General features: G+C 43.0%; 1 protein-coding gene across 3 annotated transcripts in view; it reads left to right on the top strand.

The window, feature by feature from the left end:
• HDAC10 (histone deacetylase 10) overlaps positions 1-12333 on the top strand; it is a 527678-nt gene that overhangs the window by 217413 nt on the left and 297932 nt on the right. For all 3 annotated transcript variants that reach the window (XM_078656727.1, XM_078656714.1, XM_078656722.1), the window contains exons 6-9: positions 5600-5697; positions 5777-5881; positions 5991-6059; positions 9308-9434. In XM_078656727.1, coding sequence (XP_078512853.1) covers positions 5600-5697; positions 5777-5881; positions 5991-6059; positions 9308-9434 — 399 coding nt within the window. The remainder of the gene's footprint in view (positions 1-5599; positions 5698-5776; positions 5882-5990; positions 6060-9307; positions 9435-12333) is intronic.

Genomic DNA, 12333 nt, shown 5'->3' with positions numbered 1-12333 from the left:
CTTTGTGACAGTTTTTGTGCATGTGCCTTGAAACCAAACGTATGAGGACTTTGGCAAGAACTTTCTTTGAGTGTGATTTAAGGACAATGGTCCTTTCTGTGGTGCTTTGATATATGCACGTAGTGGAGCCTATGAGGAGAGTAGCTATTTGCATGTGATTGAGATCAAGCTGTTTCTTGATGTTGTTGTGCCTTTAACCTGAATTACATATGTGTATATTGTTCGGTCATGGCAAAACACCATAGTGACCCGGCCCTTCCACTGCAAGACCCACACTGGCATGATTCACCGTGTTGATTGGCAGTTTAGTAGTCACTTTGGGAAAAAAAAACATTTTTAGAAGTTTTATATAGCACTGGCTAGACCCCCGAGGTATTAGAGCTCTTTACAGGAGTATGAAGATAGTAACAGAAGAGGACAATATTTAAACAGCATAGAATACCCAACAAGTTAACAAAAGTGAAACGGCTTGAAAGTCTACAAATCAAATTCACAGATAGATAGAGCAATAGCCATATAAATATAAGGCATGGAAATGGGAGAACGAATTCAGGTAAACAGTCAGGTGTAATTCAAGTATATGTATCAAATACACAGAGCAATAGCTATATACGTATATAGCATGGAAATGGCAGAACAAATTCAGGGCACAGGATAAGACCCCCAATATTGATTGAGGAGGTGCGTTTTGAGGTCTGTTTTTTTTTTTCTTTTTCTTTTTAAAGAATATTTTTATTAAACCAAAGTCAGCGGTACATTGTCATGATCATACAGTGAGAATGAATTACATATTCTCATTAACCTCTTCAGGCTGACGTGCATTTCTTATTGTAACTCGATTGGCAGGAATCCTAAATCCCAGTCCGCCCGTGCGTAGGTGTCCTACTGCCCCCCAAACCTCCTGTAATCTTCCCACCTTTGCCATATTTTACCCCATTTCTTCGTTAAAGTCTTTTTTAAAGCAGATATAGGAAGGGTTGCATCGCAGGTGTTTGGGGAGGGCATGCCAGATGTTTTGGGCATTTCTGGAGAAGGAGCAGTATTGTTTGGATTTCTTTTTTTAGCAGTGGTGGGACTAGGAGGAAAGCGTTGGTGCTTCTCAGGTCGTGTGCTGCCCGCTTTGCAGAGTTTATTGGCGAGGTACGGCGGTGTATTTTGATGCAGGACTTTGTGTGTAATGCAAGCAGTTTTATAGGCGGATCTGTCTACGATGGGGAGCCATTTGAGAGTTTGATGGTTGGGGAGATGTGGTCGAAACGTTTGCATTCGGTGATGAGCCTGGCTGTAGAGTTAAGCACAGATTTGAGTGGAGCTAGGTAGACCTTGGGGATTCCGGTGAGGATGGCGTTGCCGTAATCAGAGCACGAAGCAAAGAGGGAATGGGAAGATGATTTTTGGGCGGACCTTCTGGACGCCAGTAAATCTAATAACCAGACTAAATTCTGGGATATTGTTAAATGTGGAAAGGATGGTGACTTCCGTACTCCATCAAACCATGTATCCCCGGAAGACTGGACAAATCATTATTCCACCCAATTTTGCTCAGAGGTTGTTGACCCTATGTCCACATCGAATTTGCTACATGCAATACCCACTGGCAATGTGATCATGTCCTTTACAGAAACGGAAACGGAGATAGCACTAGGCTTAACAAAGCGGGGGAAAGCTCCTGGGTTGGATCAAATCCCAGCAGACCTATTTAAAGCAAACATAGCTAACACCATAGCGAGAGGTGCCCGTATCCCCAAGACATGGAAGGGGGCGGAATCCTCCCTATACACAAAAAGGGAGATAGATCAAACCCAGGGAACTATCGCCCGATTAGCCTAATTGACTGCTTTCAAAAGGTTTTTGCTCGTATAATCCTGGCGAGGGTACATGGGTGGATGGAACTCGAAGGAATATTGTCCCCATTACAGGCGGGCTTTAGATCTGGTACAAGTACCATTGACCAGGTTCTACGGTTCTGCATGATCTTTTGGAAGGTCGTCATACTTGGCGGGGGCACCATCTTTGCTGCCTTCATAGACTTGAAATCAGCTTTTGATTTGGTGCTGAGGGGAAAATTATGGCAGGTATTAAGGGACTTAGGAATGCCGGGGGAACTGGTTGAGATGATCATTAGACTACACGAAGACAATTTTGCTAGGGTAAGATGGGGGGTTCAAGGGCAATTTACGGACTCGTTTCCGGTCTCACGAGGAGTCCGTCAGGGGTGCGTTCTCGCCCCCACCCTCTTCTTAATCTTTATTGATCAGGTAGTCAAATTCTTTAGGTCCACTAACACTGATGCACCATCCTTGGCGGGGACGAAATTCCCAATGTTGATCTTTGCTGATGACACCCTCCTCCTATCAAAGACCAGAGGAGGTTTACAGCAGGCTTTAAATCACTTTGAGGAATATTGTAACAAAAATGACCTTCAGATAAATGTGGGAAAAACTAAGTTTATGGTTTTTTCCAGGAAAAACCAATACGTAGTAGTGTACAATTAAACGGGGTTAACCTGGAACAAGTCGACACAATGACGTATCTGGGGGTCACTCTGGATTCCCGATTGTCCTGGAAAGCACAAATAGAGACCCAACAGTTAAAACTTGCCCAACTGACTGGATGTCTCTTGCGTGAGCAAAAGAAAACCATCTCGAAAAGGGTCGCCCCTGCCCTACAAATATATGATGTCAAAATTAATGCTGCCACACTCTATGGGGCAGAGTTATGGGGTTTTATGGACCTTTCGAGTTTATACAGAATCCAGTGTAGATTTCTTCGTAACCTGGTGGGGCTGCCCCAATCAACCCCACAGATCCCACTTTGCCACGACATGGGTTGTCTTCCAATAACGGACATGGCAAGATACAGAGTAGTGTCCACTTGGAGGCGCTTATGGACTTCTGAGGATTTGGCACTTTTTGCAAAGGAGCTATCCGAGGTGAAGGCTATGGGGGGTTCGGAGCGAATTCCATGGCTTCGCTCAGTGAAAAAGAGCCTGTGCGATATGGGCTTGAGTCATCTATGGGTCTCCCCAGGCACTAACAATTTCCCCTCGAAAAAGGAATTTAAGGGTTTATTCTGGGCTCAATCCGCCTTTCTTTGGCACATGCCTCTAGTTCTGAAGGTTTGACGGGACGCTTTTTAAGCTTTAAGTTGGACCCTGCCCGTGAGACATACTGGGACCTTATTACTAGGCCATTGGACAAAAAATTGTACCACCAATTTCGGGTGGGCTCATTACCCTTGAATTCCTTTACCTCATCCTGGGACAAAACCTCCTCAAATCTTTGTAGATATTGCCCTGGATGCAAGGAAACTGAGGGCCACTTTCTGTTCGCTTGTCCACAATATAAAGAACCCCGTTCCAAATGGCTAAAACCAATTTTCAAACGCTTGTCCTGTAGAAAATCCTCGGACGCAATACGGGCTTTAAAAACAAATACCTCTGACTTTATTGTGATATGTTTGGCCAAGTATTTAGGTTGGGCATGGGCAATCAGAGCTAGAAGGAATCTAACTGCCCCATGATCACAATGCGCAATGTGTAAATGGTTTCTCTTGTATATGTCAATCCTACTTTTACGATTAGTATTACTTAATGTCTGGTTTCTCCAATAATGGTTTAATAACATTTTAACGGTGGATTTTAGCCATATTGTATATTTGATAATACACTGATATTGTTTTTTAATAAGATTTTGTATAATGTGGAGATTTTTGAATTGTTCATGAATGTTCTGTCAAATTTGTCTTTTATGATTTTATCATCGAAATAAAGACATTAAAACTTGAAAACTTGACTGGACTACTAATTTCATCCTTTGGAATAAAGGGCTTAATATTCTTGAGATATCAGAGAGTGAAGAGGGCTCTTTTAGCCGAGTTTTTGATGTGAACATTGAGAGTTAGGCTATTTTCAATGGAGATACCAAGAGATTTTACTGAGTTGGACAGGGAGAGTGAGCAGTTGAGGGCATGAAGGTCCCAATGGGGAGAGGGTTGTTTTTAGGGGTGAAGAGAATGATTTCAGTTTTTTTAGGGATGAGTTTGAGATGATTTAATTGGAAGCAGGATTGGCTCTTAGAGAGGGTGCTGTTAAGGTGTATGATGTCTGCGTGGGTTTTGATCTTTTAGTAGAGTTAGGTATCATCGGCATAGAGGTGGTAGTTGATTCCAGCTTGATTTAGAATGAGGGTGAGGGGTTCCATAAAAAGATTTGAGAGAGAGGGAGAGAGAATAGATCCCTGGGGGTCTCCAAGGGAGACCGGAGTAGGGTTAGATAGACAGTCGTGAATTTTAATTTGCTGTGTTCGGTGTTGAAGATAGGAGACGAACCATTTGTGGGCAGTACCATTGAGGTCGAAAAGTTCTCTGAGCACATTAAGTAGGGCAGAGTTGTTGACTGTATCAAACACTGCAGAGAGATCAAGGAGGATAAGTAGACAGGTCTCGCCATTGTCGAGGGAGTGGTGGGTGTCATCAACAATGTTTAGCATGGCAGTTTCGGTGCTACAGCCTTTCCTGAAGCCTGATTGTAGGTGGTCCAGTAAGTTGAAATTGTCGATGTGTTTGTCTAATTGGAGTAGGACACATTTTTCAAGGGCTTTGGAAAAAAGGCCGAGGTTAGAGATGGGGCTGAGATTGTTAAGGTCATTGGGGTCGGCATTAGGGTTTTTGATAATGGGAGTGATTTGCCCAAGTTGAAGGGAGATAGGGACACATCCTGTGGCAAGGGAGGTGTTGATGATTGGGGTCCAGGATGGGGCAATGATGTGCTTTAGTCCTTGTACAGGGTTAGATGGGAGGGGTTCTTTAGTATGGGAGGACAGTTTAAGTTTAACCAAGATGTTGAAAACTTCGTGTTCGGTTACAGGGAGGAAGTTATGCCAGGAGGCATTGTTTTTTAGTAGTGTGTTAGGGTGGTTGGTTTCAAGAAGTGTAGTTGCGGATATGTGAGGCGAGTATATATGGGGAGGTGAAGTAGCGGGCATGTGCAAGGGATGGTTAGGTTGAGGTGCAGTAGTGGGCAAGTGTGAGGAGGGATGGGGGGTGGGAATGTGGTATGAGCTTTTGAGGTGATGTCAGGTTATGTTGGGAGTTGGAAGGGATCAGAGTTAAAAGGGAGGATTGCTCTATTTGAGTGATTTTTATTTTATTTTTATAATTTTTTTCGGAGAAGTGGGCTATTTCTTCACATTGAGCAGTTGAGGCAATCTGATTTGGAGGTGCGGCACATTTTGGTTACGAATGACTGCGGCCTGTGTAGATGCCTGGTTAGTACAACCCTATGCCAGTGCTCCATATCTTCTTCACAGCCTGCTTCCCTCCAGTTTGATCTTACCTGGTCGCCTCCATGCACACCTCAGCCATGCGTGCAGTCCTATTCACATCACTTCTGATGCCCCTCTGATAATCCAACCTGAGGAGTTACTCAGTATTGGTGGGATTTACTGTTTGTTCCTGGATAGCCTTACATCGGCAAAAAGATTGTTTTAGGTTTAAAGAATACAAACTTGTTCCTGTATTTGAATTTCATTTGCTTTGAGTTATGATCAACTTTAAGAATGAAAAGTTTCCTCATTACCAGTGTATTTTCTCTCCCTAGACATCCTATCGTTGTGCTAAGCTGGCTGCCGGAGGCGTCTTGCAGCTCGTCGACTCCGTGATGTCGGGTAGAGTGCGCAATGGAATGGCTCTAGTCAGGTAAAGCTCAGACGAGTGCCCGTGATTGCTATTGTTTTGTGAATTTTACCTGCACCTAATCCATCGTTTTTACTCCAAGGCCCCCAGGTCACCACAGTCAGCGTAGTGAAAGCAACGGATTTTGCCTGTTTAACAATGTTGCTATTGCTGCAGAATATGCCAAAAAGAAATATAACCTTCAGAGGTGAGTAGGTCGGACATTTCCTTTTTCACTCTTTTCAGTAGAATTTGAAATCCTAACGTTGGTAGATACATTTCTTGTTTGTATACATCAACTCTCCTGTGTTTTGCAGAATTCTGATTGTGGACTGGGATATTCACCATGGGCAAGGCATTCAGTACATCTTCGAGGAGGATCCCAGGTGATGAAGCTCACTTTGAAGTTGCTCTTGAATTGTAATGATTTTCGAGCCCTGTCCTAAATCTTCATCTTGGTCCAGATCTGGTCATTCGTCTACTTGAAATCACACATTTTCTTCACAAAAACAAAGTGGGCCAATACATATTTTATGTTTTGGGGTTTAAAATTTGATTCATATCTAGTTATTTAGACATCGGTAGTAGTGCACAAATGGATGCTACTAGTTTTTGCACCCATTTTTACACACTTGTTGATGAAGAGCTGAACATAAATTGAGCCTACTCCTATTTTGTTCTTGCATTTACCACCAGCCACTAGCTGGTAATCAAAGCCAGAGCAAATTGATCAAAATATGGAAACTATTTGTCCAAACAAGGGCAAATACTGTTACCTCTTGTTCCCCATTCTGTGAAGCAATGTGTGAATTGGGCTAACAAAGGCACCTGGTACCTGGCATATTTGCAAGTACACTGCATGCTAAATAAGTGTAAAATATCTCTTTTAATTTAGTATTTCATTAGTCATAGCGTGGAAAAAAACTAGTGGTTCTGTTTGGTGGGATACTGTCATAGGGTTAATTCTGAATACACTGCCCTAAGGTGGCAGTGCCCTGGACCCAAACCCAGCAGGACTGTGCTTAGCAGTGCCCTTCCTACTACATCACTGGACAATTCTGATCCATTTTTTCTGCTAGCAAAGGACTTAATTAAACCCTATGGAAGTAAGGGATTGTGGGAGAGCAGATAGATAGTAATGAGTAAAGTTTCTCAGTTGATTCTGTACTTTGTGTAATGGTCTGACGTTGTGCCATGAAACACAACAAGATTGACACACCTCTTGATGTATTGCGCCATTCTGTATCAGTAAACCTGCAGTGTTTGGTAAAGCCTTCTGATACTGAACCTTCCATATCGGAGTATGTTGTAATTTCTCCTTCTGTGGTCCCCCCGTTTGAGCATGAACTATGTCTGTGCGCTCTGTTTTCGAGTCTCAGATGCAGAGTTAACTCCCTCATGAAGATTTCGACAACCAGGAGCTTCCGATGCCAATTCAGTATCTAGGATTAATGGGACTAAAGAAGCAAGATACTGGAATCATCAACTTGTGTGGTGTCATGGGGAGTGCCCACTTTTTAATATGTAAGGACTCTTTGGCACAGTCGTTAAATCAGTACCCGGCGGGCATCCTAATGTGCGCCAGTGGCACCAAAATTCACTTGCTATTCAAAAATGAACCAGAGGCCCAGGAAACTAGAGAGGATCAGGTGCATCTTTCTTTGAGTGAAAATCCTCCGGTTTCTTCAAATTGTTGCAGGGATTCTGCTCATGCACAGAACTATGCGCAGGAAACCAGGACCTCGGTGTATTGTGGTGTACCAAAAACCCACCTCAGTGCCTAGAACCCCGATCCGACTAGCATTAGTGTCTCATTCGTTCTCCGTGCTTCAGCAAAGCTACCAATGATTAGACAACCTAGAACATGCAACTTAGGAAACTCTAAGGAATAGTGGGAATCAAGAGCACTCTTTCGGGTTAACGTTCCTTTAAGTCCACAACATGAGTAATCAGTCACAGTATAGTTTAAAATGTTTATTTTAACTAACGTGCTCTAAGATGCAGTACTTTCACCAATACTAACAAACAAACGCATAAGAATAATACGATCAGCATTGTTACAATTCCATAAAACACAAAAGGGTAAAGCATATTATAAATGACAGTGGACACAGGATTAGAAATGCAGTGACCACCTTCCTCGTGCTAGGAGCTAGTGTTCAGCTATAATATCTCCTTGATGTTGGAAAGGTTTTCTCCAAGTGCCGTCTCATGTATGCAATGCAATATTAAAAGCCCCCAAGTTTGTTGTTTGCAGCTGAGTTTCTGTTATGTCTAAGGTGCATGGGACTGAGAAACATGAATTAACAGCATACGTTGTTATTCGACCTTGAACGCGCTGTGCAGACTAAAAGCACAGAGCGCACCTAGATTTGTGAAAAACTGACTGTTCTCATGTGAAAGAGCACAAGCAGGTTATTTATGAGAGCCATGTAGTGTCGTGCGCAAAAGCGGCAAGAGCAGCAAAATGGCATCTAAGCATATACCTCACTTATGCTAACATAGCAATGTCTGCAGGTGACCCTGTGCCCTCACCACAAAATTATACACTTTCATACTGACTAGAACCTCGTTAAATAACCCCTTACCTCGATCACTGCAGTAATCTTTACATTTGCCTTCCAATGCAGTTAACTCGCAGGCTGCTAAGTTTACAAAATCATGGAATCAGACTGTCAGAATGTGTTTCAATTTATGTAAATCTGAGAGCGTAAAAGCAGCGCAGAGAGGACTCAGTTGTCTCATGGTAGATGCAATTATCATGTTATGTATTCTTTTATTTAATTTAATTGAGTTTTGTCCCCAAATCTTGCATAACATTTCCGTGGCACCCCGTGTATATGACCCTAAAGTGATTGAGGGGAGTGTAGACCGGGCACTTTCCAGGACCCACGGGCCCACTGCTTCAAACTCGGGGGAGGGGAGGGGGGATTGTGAGATTGGGACCGTACTCAAAAGGGTCAGGGACTCTGGCTCCAGGGGGATCAAGACCGGGCAAAATCAGTTATATCTGAAAAAGGTAGAGGGCCCGCAACCTGGGCCCACAGGCAAAGAGAGGCAACCCCTCCTACAGGTAGCCCACCAAGGTACTCCAGATGTAATCAAAGCTCTTGCGAGAAGCCTCAATAATATCTGTCATCCGTTCAAGAGCTAGGGCTCACCATAGGCGGGCGTGCCATTGGATAAGAGAGGGGGCCTCCAATTTCTTCTAGGCTGCTGCTATTGCCATTTTAGCCACCCCCAAGCGGAGCCACATAATGGAGATGTCCCCCTGTGTTTGGTGCTTCAGACTGGGGTCTTGCACCCCCAGAAGAGTGTGTTCCAGGGAGTCTGGGATTGGGTACTCCAGAATCTGTTTGATTTGGGATAGAATTTATTTCCAGAAAGGTTGAATAGAAGGGCAGTCCCACCATATATGACTGTTAATGCTATTTTTATGAAGAACGTATACTTTCAAGTTGCTCGCTGAGTTACTAAGGCTGCTGTAACTAATTTCATCAGTCTAAGGGGTAAATAGCTCACCAGAGTCCAAAAGGACTGATACAGTATCTGAAGATTTAATTTTTCATACCGAAAACGTGGACTTTGCTGGAAGCCTAATTAGCATCATATTTTATGATTTTTCCTAATTTAGTGTTCTGTATTTCTCCTGGCATCGCTACCAACATCAAGAGTTTTGGCCAAATCTCAGGGAATCTGAATATGATGTCATTGGTAAAGGAAAAGGAACTGGATTCAACATCAATGTCCCTTGGAACAAGGTAAAATGCTAGCTTTATGATAAAGAATTTGCATTTCTTATGTTTAAGGTTATAGCAATAAAATACATGAGCTGGGCAATAGAACGTAGGTAGTGTGTACCTGAAAACATTTTGGTAATTTGTCATAGATTCTCTAGTATTGGCTTGGAACAAGGAATGACTCTTTTTGGTGGGTTATTGAATTATTGTAAAATACTTGTGGTTATGTTTACATCTATTTTTTGACTACCTTCATTGCATTGTTAGCGAGAACTGTACATAATATGTCAGATTTTTTATTTATTTTTAAGATTTAAAGCGGAGCATATTAATTGTACTTCTGAATCCTGTCTCTTTCCCAGTATAGTCTCACCCTACCACATGGTAGCATGGCCAGTAACTGTGTCTGTATCTGTGAATTAATTGCTTTTGTACAACAGTACCGAACATACATGCATCATGAGCAGCACCCGCCCCTTTCATGTGAGTTTGTTGTAATAGACAACACCCTTTCTTCGGCCATATGGTGTTTTTCAGGACCTGCCTCTCAATATGCTCCGAAAAATTCTAATGTCAGACCTTGCGATTGCTTCTCTTGACGTATTGTATATATTTTCTCTCCACTACCCCCTCTGACAATTCTGAAATTGATGGAATAAGAGTGGACTGTAGTCCGTTTGGTGCAGCTGTAGAGCATACAAGAGTATCTTCTCTTCAGGAATCTGTTTTCTTTGGACTATCCCCTGTCCATCCGTCCATCTTCTGTACATGACTTAATTATGGACAGACCTGTCTCAACCTATCCATCATATTTGGAGTTGTGAAATTCCTCTCTCCTTCTCTTGGACTAGACCGCTAACTCTGACTCATTGCTGTTGTGAATCTAGGGCACAGTATGCATTCCTTCATGTGTGCTGTGAGTGTAGGGTAGGGTGTCTTCCCTGAGCCTTCAGCCTCCAGGGCTGGTGCAGTTCCTCCCTACTCTACTGAAGGCCCCACCACCCTTGGTACAGCTCCCACTATCCCCAATGCTGCCTTTGCTGACTTTGGCAGATCTCCAGAAAGACCAGCCCTATGCGCCAGAACCTCCGACTAATCTTGCACCACCAGACTTGATTCAGTTGCCAATCCCAAACCTGATGGTTCCAGCCAGACTTTCAGGAGTGAGTGTTATACACCTCCATGGAGCCAACTCCAGAGCTTTTTTTCAAGTGGGTATGGTTTAGCTAACCACAGAATGACACCTACAGTAGGACTGGAAACTATGAAGACCTGCACACTACGTCCTAATTCAAGGCTTTGGAAGTGTTGCCCTTTAGAAACTCAGAATTCCTGCTGGAGAATGAGGAGGCCAAGAGTCCTGTGTGATGATGGTCCTCCACTAAAGCTCAGCCGGGCCATTAAGCACAAGTCTTCAAGTAGGCATAGGATAAGAAAACCTTTAACCCTTTCTGGGACATGCATTCTGAAAGACCTTTGACATCACTTATCGTGCTCCCAAAAGCAGACTAGTCTTTGTCTTTTAGAACATCTGAAAACTGTTTTAGTGCTGGCTACTTACCTAAAGGATGAGAAATTGTGCTTCTATATGAACAAGGAGTCTTAAGTGTCTTCATATAAAGTATGAAAATATCTACTAGTCCTGTAACCTCTCCCTGAGATAGAATAACTCCATTGGGGCCATGTGTGCGGCACAATTTCAACAGATAGACCACCTCCACTTTGATGGGCAGTACTTGTTTGATCTCTCACTGAGTGAAGTCTTCCATTAATCCAAGACCAGCACAGACAAGGCAAACGTAGTACTAACAAGACTACCCACGTTCTTTAAATGGCACTTTCTTATTAGGCTCTCAAGACTAGGACGACCGGTGGGGATTCTCCTATTCCCGAGGGAATATGAGGTCAATGAGAAGATGTTTTAGAAAGAACAACAAACAAGCTCTGGCAGCTTTAACCGAAACCTAGAAGTTCCAGTGAGTTTCCTGGAATCAGCCACCCTCCTCAGTGCCATCACCAGAGGCACACTATACCACTATGAGGAAAACATTCTCTCTTCTGTTAACACTGGAGCCAGATAATGGGATTGGCCATCTCTGCGGTGAGTGTGACTGTGCTCGACCGTTTTTACAGTGGCCTCCATCAAGGCCCTCTCGTCCCAGGTCTGCAGCGCAAGGACATTTTGAAGGAGGTAGTGAAGCTTCTCTTTCTAGGAGCGATAAAATCAGTTCCTCTCTCGGAAAAGGGGCTGGGATATTACTCACACTGTTTTCTTGTAAGGAAAAAGGGATTAGGGTTCCCATCCTATATTAGATGTGTATAAGCTAAACTATTTCCCCAACCTGCTGAAGTTCAATCTGCTGACTTTGACTTTAGTTTAAGTTCGGGCAACTGACAGAAAAGTCAGTATTAAGTTCACCTCTAGTTGTGCTGCTTCACTGTATATCTCCTCAGGGCCATCACAATCTCAGTTGTTGCCATCTTAGCATCAACATGCCCTGTTGATGCTAAGATGTTTCTTTCAGTAAAGACATTTGGGGAATTCAGTTTTGTTTGCCCGAAATGGAAAAACTATTTGATAGAAAACATACCTCGAAGCAAGACTCGGATTGCAGTGTCCTTCGTAAATGAAGTGAGCAGAGCTCAAATTAAATTTGCTACAGAAGGAGCAGATCCACAGGCAGGCACATATTTGAGTATTTAGATTGCATACATCTCGTGGAAGAAAACTTTACAGAATGTAGTGGTGCTGTGGCCCAGGTTTCTCCAACCTTTTCTATTCTGAGAGCTACTTTTGTTCAAAGAAAATCATCCCTAACTGCTATCAAATTTGATCACAATACTATATAAACCACAACTGTTAACAATACACTAATGAAATGATCCCTGAAGCATTTCAGGTGAGGTTACCAGCAGAAAT

Source organism: Lissotriton helveticus, chromosome 1_1 (genome assembly GCF_964261635.1).
Source record: "Lissotriton helveticus chromosome 1_1, aLisHel1.1, whole genome shotgun sequence".
NCBI lineage: Eukaryota > Metazoa > Chordata > Amphibia > Caudata > Salamandridae > Lissotriton > Lissotriton helveticus.
Note: the sequence above shows the minus strand (reverse complement) of the source record. Positions and strands in the feature narration are given on the sequence as shown.